Source organism: Hemiscyllium ocellatum, assembly GCF_020745735.1.
Source record: "Hemiscyllium ocellatum isolate sHemOce1 chromosome 27 unlocalized genomic scaffold, sHemOce1.pat.X.cur. SUPER_27_unloc_6, whole genome shotgun sequence".
Lineage (NCBI taxonomy): Eukaryota > Metazoa > Chordata > Chondrichthyes > Orectolobiformes > Hemiscylliidae > Hemiscyllium > Hemiscyllium ocellatum.
Window position 1 is genome coordinate 1,119,070 of NW_026867515.1, and position 23,576 is coordinate 1,142,645.

The 23,576-nt window shown below is 45.5% G+C and overlaps 1 protein-coding gene across 1 annotated transcript in view; it reads left to right on the top strand.

Annotated features, from left to right (window-relative positions):
- Positions 1 to 23,576, top strand: part of LOC132808467 (zinc finger protein 229-like) — a 40,813-nt gene that overhangs the window by 7,484 nt on the left and 9,753 nt on the right. The window contains exon 2 of the mRNA XM_060822127.1: positions 970 to 1,848. Within this exon, the coding sequence (XP_060678110.1) occupies positions 1,162 to 1,848 (687 nt within the window). The 5' untranslated portion in view covers positions 970 to 1,161. The remainder of the gene's footprint in view (positions 1 to 969; positions 1,849 to 23,576) is intronic.

A 23,576-nucleotide genomic window follows, 5' to 3' on the forward strand; every position in this document is an offset into this window, starting at 1 on the left:
CCTGCCTTAGGTCAGGTTTTGCACCTCCTCTAGTAGGAACATCCACATACTGCCTCAGAAAATTGTCTTGTCCATGCTTAACAAATTCCTCTTGATCTAAACCCTGAACGCTGGCAGTCCTAGTCAATGTTTGGAAAGTTAAAATCCCTGACCATAACCATCCTATTATTCTTACAGATAACTGAAATCTCCTTACAACTTTGTTTCTCAATTTCCTGCTGATTATTAGAGGTTTATATTACAATCCCATAAGGTGATCATCCCTTTCTTATTTCTCAGTTCCACCCAAATAACTCCCCTGGATGTATTCCCAGGAATATCCTCCCTCAATACTATTCCTTATCAAAACACCACTCCCCACCTCTCTTGCCACCCCCCTCCACCCCCGTATCTTTCCTGTGGCATATGTATCCTGGAACATTGAGCTGTCCATCCCTGAGCCACATTTCTGTAGTTGCTATGATGTCCCAGTCCCATGTTTCTGACCATAAACCCTGATTTCACCTGCCTTCCCTATTAGGTCTCTTGCTTTGACATAAATACAGTATAACTTCAGTCCTACGTTGTTCTCTGCATTATTCCTTCCTGCCCTGACTGTTTGATTCACTCCCTTTCCCAACTGTACGATTCTCGGGTTAGTCTCTTTCCTCACTGTTTTCCTGGGACCCATCCCCCATCTTATTTGCAGCAGCAACTTCACTGGCTTTCTTTCTGCAAGCAGTCTTGACATTTTATTTTCATATCTTGATCCAGCACCTTTGTCGGCAGCTTGTTCTAGGTCATTCTCCCCTGAATGAAGTTTTCCTCCATACACACTTAAGGCTATCTGGCTGCATGAGGGTTTTCAGGTTTCTGTGACCTGGATAATGTGATCAGCAGGCACCTGGAAATCTACAGGAATTGCCATCAATGTATCTTTATTTAACTGTACTGACCGTGATCACTTATTTTGTGAGTTTATTTTTGCAGGACACTAGTGTGGCAGGAAGAATACTAAGACACCCGAGTGAGGGAGATTCAGTGGGCTGACTGTGGAAAAAGTGCTTCAAACCATTTCCTCAGCTTGGGGGAATCAAAATCACACCCCTCACGGTGGGGACAGACTGTGTACCAGTTCTGTTTGTAATTTCAAACCCAGGTGACACAAGGAATACACTCCCCATGGGGAAACCGTGGAAATGTGGGGACTGTGGGAAAGGATTCCCTTCCCCCTCAGTGCTGGAAATTCACAGACGTGTTCACAGCGGGGAGAAGCCGTTCATCTGCTCAGTGTGTGGGAAGGGATTCACAAATTCTTCCAACCTGCGGGCGCACCAGTGGGTCCACACGGGAGAGAAGCCCTTCACCTGCTTGGTGTGCAGGAAGGGGTTCACGCATTCATCTGCACTGCTGACCCACCAGCGGGTCCACACTGGGGAGAGGCCGTTCGGTTGCTCAGAGTGCGGGAAGGCTTTCCGTCGTGTGAGCAACTTGAGGAAGCACGAGCGGGTCCACATGGGGGAAAGGCCATTCACCTGCCCCGAGTGTGGGAAGGGATTCATTGATTCTTCCAGCTTGCTGAACCACCAGCGGATCCACACAGGGGAAAGGCCATTCACCTGCTCTGTGTGCGGGAAAGGATTCAATCATATGAGCAATTTGCGGCAGCATAAGCGGGTCCACACTGGGGAGAGGCCATTCACCTGCCCCGAGTGTGGGAAGGGATTTACCAACTCTTCCCACCTGCTGACCCACCAGCGGATCCACACTGGGGAGAGGCCATTCACCTGCTCCAAGTGCAGGAAGGGCTTCACCTGCTCCTCTGACCTCCAGAGACATCAACGAGTTCACGTGCCATCACAGGGAAATTGAAGGAGTGACAGATAAGTACCATTTTTGACTAGACTATCAACCCCGTTCTGGGGTCTCCCAGGTTTGAATCCCACCGTGGTAGATGGTGCAATTGAAATCTGGAGTTCAGAATCAAATGATGAAACCATTTTCAGGGGAAGAAAAACCCCACCTTATTCACTCATGTCCTTTTTTAGAGAATGAAGCTATCTTTGCAGGAAAGGAATCACTCAGTTATTCCAGCTGCATCCTTTACCTGGTCTGGCCTACCCCTGACTCCAGACCCACAGCAGTGTGGTTGACTCTTGATTGCATCCCCCTCCTGTATATGAGCTGGAGAAACTAACTTGTATACAGGGTGTAGGCTGAAACTGCTGAGTGAGGCAATACTTCCTCCAGATGAAGGCTGTACCAAGGATCCAGTTCCAAAGGGATAATTTGGTGCTGACCAATAGTAAAGAAAGTGGGGGATGGGGAGTGTGTGCACTTTGACCTTGAGCTTTTTATTTAAAAAACGCTACTTTTCGTGCACTTTTTTTTTCTGGGAAAAATTGAAACTGTAATGAAGCAGGGTTGTAATAAACGTTACCGGAATTCACCGTCTGACTCAGACTCTCATTGAAAGCTGTGAGATCCAACACGTTTTTGCTTTAAAGCTGCTAATTTCTGTCACCCTCCAGCACGAAGTTTCCAATGTCCTGGATCAGAAGTGAATGAGTGGCAGAATTGTGAGAAATTGTAAATTTTTCAGGAGTGCGGGTTTATTGTTTCATCAGCATTGTAAGGTTTACTGGCAGCAGTGGGAGGTGTGGGCTCGAAACAAAGATTAAAAGTCTCACAACACCAGGTTATAGTCCAACGGGTTTATTTGGAAGTATTAGCTTTTGGAGCACCGCTCCTTCATCGGGTAGCTGTGGAGCAGGATCATAAGACACAGAATTAAAATTAAAACTGAAGTTTTTCATCTCATCATCATCTCATTTCATCAGCATTGTAAAGGTTACTGCCTGCAGGAGAAAGTGTGGGCTGTGTTCATGAGAAACAAAGGCAAAAATCAGACAAAGGTATTGGAATATAATCTGATATTATTTGGAAGGACTAGCTTTCGGAGTGCTGTTCCTTCATCAGGTAGTTGTGGAGCAGGATCATGACATAGGATTTGAACTAAAAAATTACAGTGTCATACAACTGAATTGAACAAATCTAGATTGTTATCAAGTCTTTCATCCTTTAGAATGGGTTGCAGGTTTCAGTTCATTAATATGTAAATCCCAGAACTACTTATAAGGAACGTTCTCAATGTAATTTGAAAGTGATATTTCAGCTCAGAGAATGTATTAAAGGTGTGAGGTTAGAGCCTGCCTGTCTCCTAATGTTGAGTCAGACTGGTTCTACTTCCAAAGTTGGAATGTATAAAATATTAATGGATTGACTGCCTGCAGATTGTGTGCTTTGAGCAAAATTGAATGTGTCTGCTATCTCTCACCTCCCTACACACAACATGGGTGCTGGGGAAAAAATAAGCACTATCGCAGTAGCGTTAGTGAGGGGATTTAAAAAAAAGTTTAACCAAGAGATTTAGCCACCTCAGTTTTAAAAAAACCCAGGAGATTGGAATCTCCTCCGTTGAGGACTGACTCTCAGCTGGCTGGCTACAGCCAGCGTACTGTGAGCAGGAGAAGAGGAGGAGAGGCATTCAAAGTTTGGGAGAAGATTTGTAGCTCGGGTGTTCGTTGTTGTGGTTCTGTTCGCCGAGCTGGGAATTTGTGTTGCAGATGTTTCATCTCCTGTCTAGGTGACATCCTCAATGCTTGGAAGCCTCCTGTGAAGCACTTCTGTGATGTCTCCTCCGGCATTTAAAGTGATTTGTATCTGTCCACTGCAGCGGACAGCTGGAACTGACAACTGGAAGCGGCAGATACAAATCACTATAAATGCCGGAGGAAAGATCACAGATGCACTTCACAGGAGGCTCCCAAGCACTGAGGATGTCACCTAGACAGGGGACGAAACGTCTGCAACACGAATTCCCAGCTTGGCGAACAGAACCACAACGAGGGGAGGCATTTTAACCTCAATTATTTTTTTCAAAGTTCTAGCTCAAAGGTAGAAGACAGGGAGTGGTGGTGGAGGGGTGCTTTTCAGACAGGAGGCCTGTGACCAGTGTGTGCTACGAGGATTGGTGCTGGGTCCATGACTTTTAATCATTTTATAAGTGGTTTGGCTGTGAACATAAGTAGAGTAAGTTTGCAGAGGACACCAAAATTGGAAGTATAGTGGACAGTGAAGAAGTTTACTTTTGATTAAAACAGGATCTTGATCAGATGGGCCAATGGGCAGATGGAGTTTAATTCAGATAAATGCGAGGTGCTGCATTTTTGAAAAACCAATCAGAGCAGGACTTATTGGTAAGGTCCTGGGGAGTTTTGCTGAACAAAGAGACCTTGGAGTACAGATTCATAATTCCTTCAGAGTTGCAGGTAGATAGGATAGTGAAGATGATGTTTGGTATGATTTCCTTGATTCCTTTCCCAATGAATCAAGTGGCTCCATCAGAGGTTGATGTGATATTTGGTTTCAGATTTCTTTCCCCATGTCGTCTTACAACAAAATTCACGAAATAAGTGATCGCGGTCAGTACAGTCAAATAAATATAATGTGGGCAGCACGGTGGTTAGCACTGCTACCTCACAGTGCCAGAGACCCGGGTTCGATTCCCGCCTTAGGCGACTGTGCAAACTCCACACAGTCATTCTCCCCATGTCTGCGTGGGTTTCCTCCAGGTGTTCTGGTTTCCTCCCACAGTCCAAAAATGTGCAGGTTAGGTGAACTGGCCATGCTAAATTGCCCGTAGTGTTGGGTGCAGGGGTAAGTGTGGGAGAATAGGTCTGGGTGGGTTGCGCTTTGGTGGGTCGGTGTGAATTTGTTGGGCCGAAGGGCCTGTTTCCACACTGTAAATAATCTAAAAAAAATATGACAACTCCTGTAGATTGCCGGATGCCTGCTGATCACATATTATCCAGGACACATCAGGCAGCCAGAGAGCCTTAAGCGTGTATTGAGGAAAACTTCATTGGTTACAATGACTTGGAAATGAAACTGAATAAGGATATGAAAATGAAACATCATAGAGTCATACAGATGTACAGCATGGAAACAGACCCTTCGGTCCAACCCGACCAGATATCCCAACCCAATCTAGTCCCACCTGCCAGCACCCGGCCCATATCCCTCCAAACCCTTCCTATTCATATACCCATCCAGATGCCTTTTAAATGTTGCAATTGTACCAGCCTCCACCACATCCTCTGGCAGATCATTCCATACACAAACTAGAGTGAAAAAGTTGCCTCTTAGGTTTCTTTTACATCTTTCCCCTCTCACCCTAAACCTTTGCCCTCTGGTTCTGGACTCCCCCACCCCAGGGAAAAGACTTTGTCTGTTCATCCTATCCATGCCACTTATGCTTTTATAAACCTCTATATGGTCACCCCTCAGCCTCCAACGTCCACAGAAAACAGCACCAGCTTATTCAACCTCTCCCTATAGCTCAAATCCTCCAACCCTGGCAACATCCTTGTAAATCTTTTCTGAAGCCTTTCAAGTTTCATGACATCTTTCCGATAGGAAGGAGACCAGAACTCTTATTTCCTAAACGCTGAAAACTCCATCCCACACATTCTCCCTCCATTCTAACTTTGCTGAACCTAATCCGTGCTGTATCCTGAAGGGTCTGGTTTACGCTGATTTACAGCCCATGCTTGGGGGATCTAATTGAAACATACAGAATACTGATTGCCCTGGACAGGGTGGATGTTGGGAAGATGTTTCCATTGGTAGGAGAGACTAGGTCCCAAGGGGACAGCCTTAGAGTAAAGGGAAGACCTTTTAGAATGCAGAGAAAGGAGAAACCTTTGTAGCCAGAGAGTGTGAAACCTATGGAATTCATTGCCACAGAGGCTGTGTTGGGCAAGTCACTGAGTATATTCAAGACAGAGATAAATAGGTTCTTGTGTATCAAGGAGATTGAGGGTTGCAGGGAGAAAGCAAGAGAATGGGCTTGAGAAACTTGTCAGCCATAATTGAATGGTGGAGCAGACCTGATTTTCTGAATGACCTAATTTCTTCTCCTCGGTCTTATGGTCTCTTGCTGTCCTGGACATAGTGAGAGAGAACTGGGAGCAGGAGTAGGCCATTTGGTCTTTCAAGCCTGTATCAACAGTGAAGAGATCTGCACCAACATTGAACTGGATATGAATATACCTACATCTTGGTGGATAGTGTGGGACCTTTTTCACTGGAGCATAGGAGGTTGAGAGGTGATCTTATCAAGCTTTATAAAATCATGAGGGGAATAGATGAGGTGAATGATGGGTGTCCTTTCCTTGGAGTGGGGTTTCAAGGTTAGGGAGCAAATTTTGAAGGAGAGTGGAGAAAGATTTTAAAAAGACAGGAGGGACACCTTTTGTTTTCCCATAGAGAATTGTTCGTATGTGGAATGAATGTCCAGAGAAAGTGGGGATGCAGGTACAGTTTAAAAGACATTTGGATAAGGACATGAATGGAAAGGTTTCGACATGTTATGGACTAGGCCAGACCCCTCAAAACATTCTTAAGCAGGCAGCACAGACCGTAGCTTTGCTATTTGTTTCAGTAAGTGCACAGTGAAAATTACCCAAAGTTAGCTAGGTTGACTACCAGGATTTAAAGCAGATAAATGTATTCACAGGAATACAGAATGAAACACAAAGAACAGAATATAGAATAACCACAGAACTCAGTCTGTCTAAACTAGACTTAATTATGCTGTTCCAAATATACATAACAGTCCCAATAAACAAACCCCTTCAACATACAGTAAAACTGAAACAGAGGCTGACAGGTCAAAGTTAGAAGGACTGAAGGAGAGAGAGTTTAACAATTTTTCTCCACATAGTCCACTGCTGAACTCACTCAAACAAGGCCTCAGCTTTCACGACAGATCACTCGTCTTTCATTATGCAGGTCACTTCGAAAACTTAAAGCTTGGGCCTAAAGTCTCATCTGTTGATGTACAAACAAAAAAGCCAACCAATACCCTTTTCATTTCTGTACTGACCCATCCATTTTGGAGCCCAGGGCCATTTTACCACCACTCTGAAAAAAACCAAGGACACAGCATCCTTGAGAAGAAGGACCAGCTTTTAGAAAAAGGACCAACTTTGTGACAGAGGGATATGGGCCAAACACTGGCAGATGGCATTAGTTTAGTATGCAAACATAGCATAGAGTAGTTGGACTGAAGGTCTATTTCTGTGCTGTATCATTCTGTAATGGTCTTAAAACCATTTTCTTGCCTTCCCCTATAACCATCCACTTCTTTGTTGTTCAAAAGTCAGATGACCTCAGCCTTGAATATATTCAATAACACGACCCCCCACCCCCACAATTGCAGGAAGTCATCCCCATTTTTGAACTCAATTCCTCTTGCTAATATACCACTTGCCTTGCTGATTGCTTGTTGCACCTGTCTGACAACTGGCAGTGACCGGTGCAAAAGGACGCTGAGGCCCCTTTGTCCATCCACACATCATTCCTGATGAAGGACTCGTGCCCAAAACATTGACTCTCCTGCTCCTCGGATGCTGCCTGACCTGCTGTGTTTTCCAGCCACACTTGACTCTGATCTCCAGTCCTCACTTTCTCCACAGACCAATATATTATCATTTAAACCATGCACCTCCTTTCTACCTTTTTTTAAGCAATAGGCTTTAACTTTACATTGTGATACTGCATTTGCTGTGCGTTTGCCAACGGAGACACAGACCTGGACCAACTTTTCCAGAGTCTGTCCCCTCCCTGGATTCACTCCCTTTCCCTTCAGTTTGTGTAAAGTCAGCAACTGAATCCCAGAACGAAAGAGAAATGAAAACGTGGATGAAAAGAGAGTGCGGTACCCACAGATATTGGGCAGAGTTGCAGTCTGGGGTGAAGCTCAATCTTCATTCAAAGAGAGAGAGGAACAACAGCAACTTCAGAAACTCACGGCCCAACTTCCGCATTCAGACAAAGAGGCGGTTCTGATTGGCAGGAGGACCAGGCCCCTTCCGGTCCTCCGGCTCTCACCATTGGTCCTTCAGAAGGAAATCAAGCGCCGTTTCCGCGGACAGCGACGAGCATGCTCAGTGTTTTTGTTGACACCGCAGCACATGCGCAGTGCTTTTGCTGACACTGCAGCACATGCGCAGTATGCTCTGTGGAGGTGCTGGCGTTACCGACTGATTTGAATAGGAGAAAAAAAGCTGCAGCCACAATTTTATTTTTCACTGCGGCTCGACAGTTTATTCCTTTTGAATTTCGTCCGGCTTTGTATGTCTTTTCCTCAGGATAGAGGAAGTCCAAAACTAGACGGCATATGTTTAGGGTGAGAGGGGAAAGGTTTAAAAGGGACCTCAGGGGTAACTTTCATGTAGAGTGTGGTGTGTGTATGGAATGAGCTGCCCAGAGGAAGTGGTGGAGGCTGGTACAATGACAGCATTTGAAAGGCATCAGGATGGGTATCTGAATAGGAAGGTGTGAGAGAGATATGGGTGAAATGCTGTCAAATAGGTCACGAGATTAATTTAGGATATCTGGAGGGCATGGGCGAGTTGGACTAAAGGATCTGTTTCTGTGCTGTATGACTCTATGCGTCTATTTCAATGCAAGTTTCAGAAACATGACTGCAGCTTTAAAAAAATTAATATATTTTAGCTGTTCTTAATTTTAAAGATCAGCCATTTCTTGCACACCCCTGTCTTCCAGGTAGAGTCATCACTATTGATTCTCTCCAATTCCTGAGAAAGAGATACAGCAATCAAAGAGGGCATGAGAAAACATGGGGGAATGGTAGAAGGGGGAGAGAATGGACAGGGGAGCGGGGTAGAGAGAGAGAGAGAAAATTACAGGGGACAGAGGGTGGGGTGCAGAAAATGAGGGGAAGAGAGAGAAGAAGGCTGAGCACAGAGAATTGGTGAGTGCAGAGTGTGAGGAGAGAGAGTGGATGGGGACCAAAAGGTTGGGGGACTGACAGCACAAATCCCACCTTCCTCAGGACTGGTGTCAGTGTCTCATGAATTGGAACCCACTCCACCCACAGCAGACCTGAGGCAATCGTTTCTCAATAGATGCTTGGCTAATGCAGTAGAATCATATAATCCCGACAGGCCATTTGGCCCATAAAATTCAGACTGACCTTCCAAACAGTATCCCATCCAGACCCACCCGTTTTTCCTACAGTTCCCCATGGTTAACCGATCCTCAGTTGCACATATGTGGACACTTCAGCACAGCTGATCCACCCTGAACTGCAGATATTTAGACTGTGAGAAGAAACTGGAGCACCCAGAGCTAACTCACGCAGACAGAAGAGTGAGAACTTGTTAAAGTTCACACAGACAGCTGCTCAAGAGTGGGACCGAATCCAGGTCCCTGACATTGTCAGGCAGTCGTACGAACCACTGAGCCACCCAGAGCTTTGATGTTCTGCTTTGTCCTAGTAGTTTCTAACTTCTCATGTGCCCTCAGCAGAGGCTCTCTCCTCCTGACATTGTTGGACCACACCCACTGCAACCTCCCTTTCCCACTTCTCCAGCCCTGAGCACATCGGTTCCTGAATCCTGGCACCAAACAGACACCAATGCCATCTGTGCTCCTGCTGACAACTGCAGAGAACGGAGACCATCCCTGTCACTGTTCTGTCCCTTACCACCACCTCCCCCTCCCCAATGTTGTTTTTACTCCCACTGCCCAACCAGTTAACTCCTCCAACCTGCAGCCCTCTATCAGATCCCCTTTACCTGCCAGTCCTGCACTTACACCCACCTGACCCTATCCACTGATGCAAACAAAAGGCTCTCTCCAGAGGGGAATGACCGTCTCCCAGAGTAAAGTGCCTGGTTAACTTTCTCACTTTATCCTCAACATGTCTGCAGCCTGGCTTCCAGCTCCATCTCTCTGAACGAATGTCCTCTAGGATGTGTTTGCCCTGGATCACAGCATCCAGAGCCTCCCACCTTCTGCAAATTGTAAGACAAGCCCCACCCTGCCCTATCCAATGTGTGTTGTATAACTGATAGCCAAGTTCGGAACCCATGAGGATGGCCTCAACAGGGACCTTGGACTCATGTCACACTACAAGTGACCCCACTCATACAGGCTTGTACCCCATTACTCACACACGTTACCAAGCATGGTCGTATGCAAACACATGCTCTCTGCACATACACACACACTAACATGCACACCAATCAGTTTATGGGGTAAAATTGCAATTGCAGAATTTTATTGGCAGATACATTATATTTTGCTCAAAAAGCACACAATCTTCAGGCAGTCAATCCATGTGACATGTTATAAATCCCTACTTGTTGTGGTTCTGTTTGCCGAGCTGGGAATTTGTGTTGCAGACGTTTTGTCCCCTGTCTAGGTGACATCCTCAGTGCTTGGGAGCCTCCTGTGAAGCGCTACTGTGATGTTTCCTCCAGCATTTATACTGATTTGTATCTGCCGCTTCTGATTGTCTCTATAAATGCCGGAGGAAACATCACAGAAGCGCTTCACAGTAGGCTCCCGAGCACTGAGGATGTCACCTAGACAGGGGACGAAACATCTGCAACACAAATTCCCAGCTCGGCGAACAGAACCACAACAACGAGCACCCGAGCTACAAATCTTCTCACAAACTTTGAAATCCCTACTTTGGAAACAGAACCAGTCTGACTCAAGATTGGGTTGCAGACAGACTCTAACATGAGTGAATCAGATGGTTTTCTTTCCCCAGAAAATGATTTCATCGTGAGATTCCGAACTCCAGATTTCTGACTGAATTCCCGTTCCGCCATCTGCTGTGGCGGGATTCAAACGCAGGAGTCCCGAGGAGTCCCCAGAACTGGGTTGATAGTCCAGTCGATAATGGCACTCAGCCCTTGTTCCTTCAATCACCCTTTGCTGGCACATGAACTCACTGGTGCCTCCGTAGGTTAGAGGAGGGGGTGATGCCCTTCCCACACTGAGAGTAGGTGAGCATGCTGTGCCTGGTGTCGTCCCGCTAGTGTGTCTGCAGGCTGGAGGAATTGATGAATCCCTTCCTGTGCTTGGAGCAGGTGATTGGCCATTCCCCTGTTGTGGACTCGCTGGTGAACTTCTAAAATCTCAAACCATATAATCAAGAAAAAACCCACTCTATTCACTACTGCAGACTTACAGCAAGGTTACACGTTAAAAAGTGTGCACTAATCTGTTCCTGTGCTGTGAGCTCTCCTACACATTTTCCTCCAAGATCAGCTGTGAATTTTGCTGTTTTTAAATTTTTCCAAGATGTTCAGAGAGACATGATTTCAAACAGCAGAGGCAGTAACTATGCAGATTCACTGCTGTGTCCGTTAGTAATATACGTTTCTTTCTCTCTCTCTCTCTCTCTCTCTCCCTTACAGACCATGTGCTCACTGCCTTTGGCTGTCTTTCTCCATTTTGAAATTGCTGTTGTCTTGATTTTTTTACTCCAAAGTTCCAAAACAATGCATCAACATATAAAACATTAATAGCTGTTCCTGGAATTCAAGGAAATCACCTCCAAAACTGAAAATACCTCAAAAAAGGAGCAGCTCTTACAGCCACAAATTTTCCGGTCCTCCATCTCTATGACTCTATAACAAATGTTCAACGAACTGGTCTGCAATTTCCCACATATGGCCTCCCTCCCATTTTGAATACAGGTGTTACATTAGCATTTTTCCAAACCAATGGAACCATAAGATCATACGACACAGGAGCAGAAATTAGGCCATTCAGCCCATCGAGTCTGCTCCACCATTCAATCATGGCTGAGATGTTTCTCAACTCCATTCTCCAGCTTTCTTCCCGTAACCTTTGATCCCCTTGACAATCAAGAACATATATATATCAAGTCTTAAATAAACGCAATGAATCTTTCCCATGTTCAGAGATTTTTGGAATTTTGTAAGTAATGAATTCACTATCTCCACTGCCACTTCCTTCAGGACCCAGGATGTAGGCCATCAGCACCAGTCGACTTGTCTGTCCTCAATCCAAATAGCTTGCTGTGTACCTTTACCCTCTCAATGTTGATTGTTTAAGTTCTACTCTTTCTATAGCCCCAGACTTGCCAATTCTAATAGGAATAGTTCTGTTGTCTGCCAATATAAAAACTGAGATCATCTCTGCCACTTCAGTGTTCCCCCATGAACTCACAGTTCTCATCTTCCAAGGTACCACACTTAGCTCAGCGACTCTGTTCCCATTAACATACCAACAGAAGCTTTTGTTGTCCTTTTTGATATTTAGTGCGAGGTTTCTTTTGTAAGTTAACTTACCTATTTTTATTTATCGTTTTTACTATCCCTTTGTTCATGTTTGAAACTTTCCTAATGTTTGACCCTTCCAGAGGTCTAGAATAACATTTCACAACTGGCTGAAAAGTTTTAAAAAACTACTTTGAAACTTTTTTAAATGACACCTTTCTGGCGGCTGGGGGCCGGCAAAACGATCGCCCCGCCCCCATTGTCTCCGATTGTTTGGTGGTCTCCCCAACCACGCCCCCTCAGCCCGCCATGACGTCACGGCGGGACCCCGCCCCTTGTTTGCTGGCGCATGTGCAGTGTAGGTCCCGCGGCCGGACAAAGACCGTGTTACTGAGTGTGGGAGAGGAATGGCGCCGGCGGCTGAAGGAACAAGAACAGAAACCGCTGGAAAAGCTGAGCAGGTCCGGCAGCTCGTGTTGAGAGAAATGTGAGGACGTGTTTCGGGTCCGGGGATCCTTCTTCAGAACAGGACCAGGTTTCAGAAACATCCCGGGGAGGTCGCCAGGCCCGAGCGCCAAGACCTGGCTCCTGCCCCCGGGGAGAGGAGACAGTGAGACAGGGTAGGATTGGGAACCGCGGGAGGAGGGAGACTGGGGAGTTTATAAACTCCTAGGGGGAGGCCGCAGGCCGCGAATAAAAGCCCCACAGGCCCAGTGTTTACTTCACCGGCGAGTTGCCTGGCAACCGGGCGCCATCTTTGTGAGGGCAAGGCGCATGTTGTCTTGGGGCGGGGAGCGCGGGCGGCCATCTTGGTGAGGGCACCATCAACTGTCATTTCTGGGAGAGAATTCCAACCTCGTGGTAACCCCGGCCTTGGCCGAGCTTCATTCCCCACACAGTGTAGTGATGTGCAGGTTAGGGGGGCTCAGCCATGCTAAATTACTGATTAATGCCCAAGGATGGTCTGGTTAGTGTATGTTGGCCATGCTAATTTACCCGCAGTGTCCAGAGATGTGCAGGTTAGAGTGGATTGGCCGAGGTAAGTGTATCCATAGTGTTCGGGGTTCTGCAGGTTAGGGTGAAGGTCTGGACCCCCGAGATCGGTCAAAAGAATCACTAGGAGTACGATCTATTTAAAGCAAGGTTATCAGCTTAATGAAATAAGGCAGCCCGCACAGATTTGTCCAGCAACTCAGGTTAAAAGCTTCTATGTTACGTGGCAAAATTACACAATTACATTTGAAAATTACACATTATTTATTTTTGAGACAGCACAGCCTTAATGACAAGAAAAGACCAATAAAATGTAATAAGGTGACATGATTGACAGCAGGTTAGTCCAATGATATTTCCTGGGAAACATTGTTTTACGTGCAAAATCATCCCACGCTTGCTAGTTCAAGATTAGTTCGAATACCAAATTACTTATGATTCACATTATGCAAACTCCATTGTTCTCTTTTATTTCTAAATCCAACCAACTCAACAAAGCAGCAATTCAAGTTCAATGTCAAATCATAACCTGAAGCCATTTTGTTATATTATTTTAAAATATTATTTAAAATTGAAATGCCATTTTGTGGTTAATAAAAACCTACATACACCTGTTGCTCCTAACAACAGCCTACATTCAAATTTTAAATCCTGATCTCAATAAAGCAGCAGTTGTCTCATTACCCAAAAGGGTGAGACCACAAACGATATAAATACGGTTTTGATGGCTAATAACTCCTGAAAATCCTCCTACAAAACAAAAAGTCACTGAGAGCTGCATATCCCAAAGTGTGATATTACTGTTTTGTAGAGCTCTTGGATTCTTCCATTCTGTGCAAAACTCAGGGGAGACTATGTTCCTACAGTTACAGCACGAGGAGTACTTACTTGATTCAAAATAATAACCAGGTTTCATGTAGGTAAGGGAGGGACCTTGCAAATAAGAGGCATGCCTACCTTTGTGACTTCCTTGAGGCTGTTCAATACATGAGTCTTTTGGTAAGAGATGCGGTTGTTGTCCCAGAAAAGTACCACCCATCCCATAATTGGGAAGACATTGGTGCCATTTGGGGTCAAAAAGTCTTTTGCTGAGGTCAGTACATTCGTCCCTGCCAAATATTCTATTGTGACTTTGAAGAAACAAATTGTATCCGAAAGATAACATTTCCCTATCTTCTCTTTTGCGGTGTGACTTATTTGGATGGGGCAAGGCTTACCAGGGTAGCCCACAGCACAACTGGTATCAAACTGGCACACAACACCTTTACAGGGTAAAGACCGTTTAGACTTGCTTTGTAAATGAACTGTTCAGTCTCTGACCACTGCAATAGTCATTCTTGGTAATGTTCAGTCCCTCAGCAAACGAGGACATCTTCCTGGCATAGTTGGTGCACAGTCTCTGGTTGCTCAGGATTCACAGGTAAACTGTTCCTCCTTGTGCACCAATGCTGGCAATGGCAAATCCATACAGCAGGGCAAGTTCGATCTTTATTATCATCCACTCCCCCCACCCCCCCCCCCCCCCCCACCCAACCCATCCCCACAGCCCCCCAACACCCCCACAACCCACTCCCCACCCCCACCCCCCACCTTACAAGGGGCTCGTCTGATGAGCTTGCAATGATGGAGATGAATCCAGGGGGAGATGAGAATTTAAAATTTGAATTTAGGCTCTTGTTAGGAGCAACAGGTGTATGTAGGTTTTTATTAACCACAAAATGGCTTTTCACTTTAAAATGGCTTCAGGTTATGATTTGACACTGTGAACTTGAATTGCTGCTTTGCTGAGTTGGTTAGCTTTGGGGAAAAGAAAACAATGGAGTTGAATAATATGAATCATATGAATTTGGTATTCGAACTAACCTTGAACTAGCAAGCACGGGATGATTTTGAGAGTAAAACAGTCTGTTTCCTAGGAAATATTGGACTAAGCTGCTGTCAATCATGTCATCTTATTACATTTGATTGGTCTTTTAAGGCTGTGCTGTCTCTTAGAAAACATGTAAATGATGTGTAATTTTCGAAAGTAATTCTGTAATTTCACCACGGAGCACAGAAGCTTTAACTTCTGTGTTGCTGGACAGAATTGCGTCAGACTGCCTTGCTTTATGAAACTGATAACTTTGCTTTGTACAGTCTGCATTCCATTCATTCTTTGACCAATCTCAAAACGGAGGGGTCCCGCCTGGGATCCAGATCTTCAAGGGTGGATTAGCCATGCTAAATTCCCTCATCGTGTCCAAAGATGTGTAAGTTCAGTGTATTACTCTGGGATAAATGTAGGGCAATAAGGGAAGGAGTATGGGTGAATTACCATTCAGAACATTGGTTTGGACTTGTTGGCTCGAGTGGCCTGCTTCCACACTGTGAGGATTCTTTTGAAGGGAAGGGATTTTTGCAAACTGCTCTCCTTCCATCTGCTGCAGAGTTCCACTGTTGGCCTGTCCCCGCTCCCTGCCCCATTTTTGACATCACAACGCTGAAGTGGCTGTATCAGTTTCAATGTGAAACACCCTCCTCTGGGCAACTCCTCATCCTGGGAGGGAGAGAGGGAGGGGGGAATCTGTTCACTTGTAGCAACTGGAGTGAATCCAAGGCGGGAATCTACTCTGCCAACTCAGGTATGTCTTAATTACCCGGGTGAGGAGGGACGGATAATAGCAAATGGGGAAGGGGCGATACCTTATTTTTATTTTTAAAATGCATCTGATTCTCACAAATAAATGCATCAGGTTCAAGTAGAGCACACGCAATGATCCACGTTGCAGCTTCAAGCTGGCTGCAACAGTTTTACATCCTCTGTTCTTCCTCTGTGTTGGCTGCAGCACATTTGGCTTCCTTCCCTCATCTTTTCTTCCTGCACCACCCCCCCCACCCCCCAAAGTGTTGATGCTTCCAAGCTGACCCTCAAAAGTTCAGGTTATACCTCCATTCTTTCCCAGATTTCAAAACCCACAAAATACAACTTTCCCAATCCTCTGTGTATCGGAGTTGGGAGGTGATGTTGTGGCTGTACAGGACATTGGTTAGGCCACTTTTGGAATATTGTGTGCAACTCTGGTCTCTCTCCTATCAAAGGGACGTTGTGAAACTTGAAAGCGTTCAGAAAAGATTTACAAGGATGCTGCCAGTGTTGGAGGGTTTGAGCTGAATTGTTTTGGGCTGTTTTCCCGAGTGTGGCAGAGGCGTTTGTATACATTTATAAAATCATGAAAGGCATGGATTGGATAAATAGACAAGGTATTATCCCCTGGGTCTGGGGGTGTCCAGAACTAAAGTGTAATAGTTTTAGGATGACGTGGATGAGCAAAGATTTAAGAGAAACCTAAGGGCAACTTTTTAACTCAGAGAGTAGTGAGCGTAAAGAAAGAGCTGCCAGAGGAAATGGTAGAGTCTGGTACAATTACAATATGGGAATGGCATCTGGATGGTTTCTGAATAGGAAGGGTTCAGAGGGGTATGGGCCATGTGCTGGCATATGGGACTAGATTAATTTAGAATATCTAGTCAACATCAATGAATTAAGACCATAAGACATAGGAGTGGAAGTAAGGCCATTCAGCCCATTGAGTCCATTCTGCCATTTACTCATGGCTGATGGGCATTTCAGCTCCATTTACCCACACTCTCCCCGTAGCCCTTAATTCCTTAATCAAGAATTTATCAATCTCTGCCTTGAAGATATTTAATGTCCTGGCCTCCACTGGGCTCGCTGGCAATAAATTCCACAGGCCCACACTCTCTGGCTGAAGAAATGTCTCCTAATTTCTGTTCTAAATTGACCCCCTCTAATTATCAGCCTGTGTCCCTGGATCCTAGTCTCCTCCGCCTAATGGAAACAACTTCCCACTATCCACCCTTTCTAAGCCAAGCATAATCTTGTAAGTTTCTATTAGATCTCTCCTCAACATTCTGAACGCTAATGAGTACAATCCCAGGACCATCAGCCATTCATCGTATGTTAATCGTACCATTCCAGGGATCGATCGTGAGAATCTCTGCTGGACACACTCTAGTGCCAGTATATTCTGCTGTTACTGCCGCTGAGTCACCCCTTGAACCCTATTTAGTGGGTGAAGTGGGAAGGGCAAGAGGATCCTTTCTGCCGGACTTGCTGCTCTCACACCCACTTTACTACCAGTGCTGTCTGACAGAATTGAATTGCAGGAGCAGATGGAGGACATTTTTATCCTGGGTGAAACGTAATGTTTGTCCAACCCCTGCAGGTGGATCTGAAATAGATACATTTGTCTCTGTCCCATTGAGTCTCCAGCACAGGGCCCGGCTGGTCAGCTCAGTGTTTTCGCTCTGCCTGAGCCTCCACCCACCCTTCTTCATCGTCCCTTCCCATCCCTCATCAGCAAACTGATATCCCCCACTTATCGCACGTTTGCTTTATGCAACTTTGCTTTTACAGAAGACCCACATTAGTACCTGTTTACGCTAATCAAAAGAAATCCAAAGAGGATTTTTGCTTTCATGAGAGGCAACGTCCTTGTGAACCTTCTCTGCATCCTCTCCCAGAGCATCCACGGCAGTAAATTGAGGGATGTGCAGGCTAGTCTCATCTTCAAGTTGGATAAAAGGCTGGTACAACACCGAGGGCTGAAGGGTCTGAACTGTGCTGTATTGTTCCATGTGCTCGTTCCAGAACGATGCAGCAGCAGTATTGGAAGAACAAAATTGCTTCAAACCCCTTGACACTTCCAGAGATGCGCACTGTCGATGGAAACTCGGTTAAATTCTGCCAGCAATCAGGTGATAGCCGGGGTTGGGGGAGGGTGGCAGCGGTGAGGCTGAACTTGCTTACTTGAGGGTTTTTAGCTTTGGTTGCTATATGCAATGAAGTGTGAATCATTGTTTCAGCAGTTGGTTCTGTGTGTTGTTTCTGAGTCAGTGGCCAAATTAAGGCGATTCACCCACAACCAGAGCAGGACGCTGGGATTAATATTGACTCCACTGCATTCAGCATGACATCACGTCAATACTGTTAGAAAGCGAAAGCTGACACCAACTCCCACCCCACCAGCGATCCAAAGAGAAGTGCATCGCCCTATAATCTGTAAAATTAATGTGAAAAGTGGTGTAACCTGCTCTAAAGTTTAAAAATAAATCCCTGGCACTTTTTAAAATCAACAAAAATCCATTTATTTATCCAACAGTAACGGTGAACAGATGAACTAAACTATTAACAAACCGAATAAATTCCTTCTAACTACTGACTGTTCCGGAATAAAACAAGTTTCTTGTGATATGCTGATCCAATAAATATGATTCCCTCTCGTAACAAAAAATAGAATTTAGTCTCTCAGATTACAGCCAGGTTCCGTGTCGTTTGGAATACTCTGTGCCGCCTTCTGTTGAATCTTCTCTCAGGAATGTCCTTCTCAGTTTTTTTAAAATGATGCATTCTCTAATACAGAGATGACTGACAGCCAATTTCCCCCCCTCAATAGAACTGAGGACTCTTAGCTCTCGTGAGGGGGAGTTAGAGATCTGGGTGTTCAGTCGATTGTACCCTGAAGGTGGCAACACAGGTCAATGGAGTGGTCACGAAGGCATATGGAATGCTTTCCTTCCCTGAGATTGAGTACAAGGGTTGGCAGGTTATGTCACAGTTGTATAGGACTTTGGTTCGGCCACATTTGGAATACTTCACACAGTTCTGGTTGCCACATTACCAAAAGGATGTGGATGCTTTGGAGAGGGTGCAGAGGAGTTTCACCAGGATGTTGCCTGGTAAACAGGGCGCTAGCTATGAGGAGAGGTTGAGTAGATTAGGATTATTTCATTAGAAAGATGGGGATTGAGGGGGGGAACCTGAATGAGATCTACAAACCATGGGGTGGCATGGTGGCTCAGTGGTTAGCACCTCTGCCTCAGCACCAGGCCTCTGGATTTAATCCCGCCTTGGGCATGTGTGTGGAGTTTGCACATTCTCCCCGTCTCTGATTGTTTGTCCTCCAGGTGCTTTAGTTTCTTCCCACAATCCAAAGATGTGTGGGTCAAGTGAATTGGTGATGCTAAGTTGCCAGGTCAGGGGTAAGTAAAGGGTAGGAGAATGTCTCTGGGTGGGTTACTCTTCAGGTGGTTGGTGTGAACTTGAAGGGTTGAAGGGCCTGTTTCCATACAATAGTGTATCTAATCGAAGTAGAGAACAAGAAGCTTTTATTCCCAGAGTGGGAGACACAATTACTAGGTGGGGGTCACAAGTTCAAGGTGAATGGGGAAAAGTTTAAGGAGGATATGCGTGTCAAGTTCCTGATGCAGAGGGTGGTGGGTGCCTGGAACGCGTAGCCACAGGAGGTCTTAGAGGCGGACATGATAGTGTCATTTAAGATGTATCTAGACAGATACATGAAAGGGCAGGGAGCAGAGAGATACAAATCCTTAGAAGACAGGCAACAGGTTTAGATAGAGGATCTGGGTTGGCACAGGCTTGGAGGGCCAAAGAACCTGTTCCCGTGCCGTAGCTTTCTTTGTTCCTTGTTTAGCTCAGGCTTCTGTCCAACTGCCCCCTTTTGTACCCTTGATGACATATCTTTCTTTTTTATGATAGGATTGTTTCTCTGTTTTCAAAACCATCAGATTGAAATTTAACAGGTTTTTGGAAGCCAAAGGGCCTGGTTTAAATTGATTGGCTAAATTGAAGAACTGTTGTCTTAGCCTGCTAACTGTCTGGCCTTTCAATACAAATGTTTCAGTTCAGGTGCTCTCTGTTGTGACAATGCTGCTCCTTTAAGATGATGTTGTTCTTGGTTTTTTTTTTGAAGAGAGGTTGTAAAAGGCAGAGGTTCTGATTCATCTGGGGTTAGGGACTTTGCTAATGGCTAACAGATACTGGCTAAGGCAACAATCGGGAAAAAGGGTTTGAGACTTTTTTTTTCTAAAACGCTTGTACGATGAAAGGACGGTTCTCCTTTTTGTTAACCCTGATTTGGTTTGAGTTTGAGCAAGCAGTCTGTCTGAAGCTACTGGGGGGAGAAAGGTTCCCTGATTCCAACAAATGTTTCTGGCTGACTCTCTCTCACTAAAATCTCTCCTCTAAGAATCTGTGTTTGAACTGACCATTCTTTTTTGCCGTGGGGGTGTGTTTATGAGAATGTTTCAGGAAATCTGAACAGCTGCTTTCTTAAGTTGTGGGGAGGTCGTGACGGTCGGGTTTATAAATGGCTGCTATTCTAAATTCTGATTCCTTTTGCTTTTGTTTCATTCGGCGGTGTGTAAGTAAATTGTTTTCCTCGAAGCCAAGTGATTTGACCAGCTACATCACTCCTGAGGTACCTCTGCCTGAAACAACTAAAAAAAGTTAGGGCCTGGGCTACCTTCCTAGAATGTTTTGAGGGGATCTGGCCTGGTCCATAACACTGTACACCTGCAAATTGTGTCTCCAGAAAGGATGTAGTGAAACTTGAAATGATTGGATGATTCTGAGGTAGGAGGGTTTGAGTTAGAGGGAGAGAGTGAATAAATTGCAGGTATTTTCCCTGGAACATCAGAGGCTGAGGAGTGACCTGGTAGATATTTATAAAATTGAGGGGCACAGATAGGGTAAATAGTCAAAATCTTTTCCCTGGGGTGGGGAATCCAAAACGAGAGGTTTATGATGAGGGGGAAAAGATTTAACAGGGACCTGAGGGGAGACCTTTTCACGGAGAGTGTGGTGTGTGTATGGAATGAGCTGCCAGAGGAAGTGGTGGAGGCTGGTACAATTTCAACATCTAAAAGGCACCTGGATTGGAACATGAATAGGAAGAGTTTAGAGGGATATGGACAAGTGCTGGCAAATGGGATGAGATTAATTTAGGATATACAGCCAGCATGGACAAGTTGGACTGAAGGGTCTGTTTCCCTGCTGTGCATCTCTTTTGAGTCGAAGTCTCTAAAAGATACCACATTACTTCAACCGAACTCTGAAACCCAACGTTGCTGACAGTTTCTTTGTGTGTGAACCCGAGGGGCCTAGTCGTAGGGATGTACAGCACTGAAACAGATCCTTCGGTACAACTCGTCCATGCTGACCAGACATCCAAAATTTAATCTACTCCCATTTGTCAGCATTTAGCTCATGTACCCATCCAGATGCCTTTTAAATGTTGTAATTGTACCAACCTCCACCACTTCCTCTGGCAGCTCATTCTGTACATGCACCACCCTGTGTGAGAAAACTTGTCCCTTTGAGGTCCCTTCTAAATTTTCCCCCTCTCACCCAAACCTCTGTTCTCTAGTTCTGGATTCCCCCACCCAGGGGAAAAGACCTTGTGGTTTGGCCAAATTTATCACTCCTGGGATACCTCTGCCTAAAAGATCCTCATGGATTTTATAAATCTGAGGTCACCCCTCAGCCTCCGATGTTGCAGTGAAAATAGCCCCTGCCTATTCAATCCCTTCCTGTGGCTCAAACCTTCCAACCCTACCAACATACTTGTCAATCTTTTCAGAGCCCTTTCAAGTTTCACAGCTTGTTACAAACATGTTGGTTTTGGTCATCTGATGTGGGAGAGTTTTCTGCAGGATTCTTTTCTGTCTGAAAAAGAGTCCTCCCCTGTGCTGTGACAGAGCCACAGTGACTCTCAAAATCCTGACTGACATTAAAGATTCATTTGTAGAAGCTTCTGAATCACATTTGTAAATGCAGAAAGTGTCTTTAATAATGAGTCATGAATAAAGGCTGCATTCATCTTTTATTGTGAAATTCTACTCCTACATCTCAAAACAGAGCATACAAACCGTCTGTGTGGAGTTTGCACATTCTCCCCATGGCTGTGTGGGTTTCCTCCCACAGGCCAAAAGTGTGTCAGGTGAATTGGCCGTGCTAAATTGTCTGTAGTGTTAGGTGCAGAGGGAATGAGTCTGGGTGGGTTGCTCTTCGGAGGGTCGGTGTGGACTTGTTGGGCTGAAGGGCCTGTTTCCACAATGTAAGTAATCTAGTCTAATCTAATCTAAACCTGGTCAGAAGCAGCCTCCCAGAATAAGACGTCACCGGCTATTTCCCCACCAGGACTGACTTTGCCCAGAAAACACACATTTTAAATGAATAGGGCACCATTCATTTTAAGATCAGGTGAACATAAGAGGGACTGCATTGGCTTAGAAAGGAGAGATCCTTGACACACACAAAGACCTGAAATCATTGCTGCACTATTATTAGCGAATTGGAATTAAGGCTGGATTTTTTTTCCGCTGCAGCAGAGGAAGTTGAGAGGTGAGTTTTGTAAAATCATGAGGGGCATAGATAGTGTTAATGGTAATTGTCTCTTCGCTAGAATGGGAGATTCAAGTCCAGGGGGCACAAACTTAGTGAGAGAAGAGAGATTGACAAAAAGACATGTGGAGAGTGTGGTTCACGTGTGGAATGAACCTCCAGAGGAAGTGGTGGACATGGGCACAATTACAACATTTAAAAGACATTTGGATAAGTGCATGAGTAGGAAAGGTTTGGAGGGACAGGGAGAGGCTGAATAAGCTGGGGTTGTTTACCCTGGGGTCTCAGAGGCTGAGGGGTTGCCTTATCGAGGTCTAAAAAGCCATGAGGGGCACGGATAGGGTAAATAGTCAAGGTCTTTTCCCTGCGAGTCCAGGACTAGCGGGAATAGGTTTAAAGTGAAAGGAGAAACATTTTAAAAGGGACGCGAGGGGCAACTTTTTCATACAGAGGGTGGTGCATGGATGCAGTGAGCTGCCAAAGGAAGTAGTGGATGCTGGGACAATGTCAACATGCACAAGCCTTGGGTGACACGGTGGCTCAGTGGTTAGCATTGCTGCCTCACAGCACTAGGGTTCCCAGGTTCGATTCCAGCCTCTGGCAACTGCGTGTGGAGTTTGCACACTCTCCCCCATCTCTGCGCGGGTTTCCTCCGACAGTCACAAAGATGTGCAGGTTCGGTGAATTGGCCATGCTAAGTTGCCTGTAGTTAGGGTGGGTTACTCTTCGAGGGTCGGTGAGAACGTGTTGGGCCGAAGGGCCTGTTTCCAAGCTGCAGGGAATCTAATCGAAAAGCACCTGGATGGTGTATGTACAGGAAGAGTTTAGAGGGATACAAGCCAAGTGCTGGCAAACGGGACTAGAGTAATTTCGGATATCTGGTCAGCATGAATGAGTTGGACCAAAGGATCGGTTTCCAGCACTTGGCCTACATCCCCCTCAACCATTCCTATTCATGTCCCCATCCAGATGCCAGTTAAAAGCTGTCATTGTACCAGCCTCCACCACTTCTTCTGGCAGCTCATTCCATACATGCATCACCCTCTGGATGAAAAGGTTGCCCTTTAGGTCCCATTTAAATCTTTCCCTCTCACCATAAACCCTCTGGTTCTGGACTGTGCAACCTCCAGGGAGATTATTTACCCTATCCATACCCCTCATGATTTTATAAGCCCATATAAGGTCACCCCCACAACCTCTGACACTCCAGCGAAAACAGCCCCAGTCTATTCAACCTCTCGGCAACATCCTGGTAAATCATTTCTGTA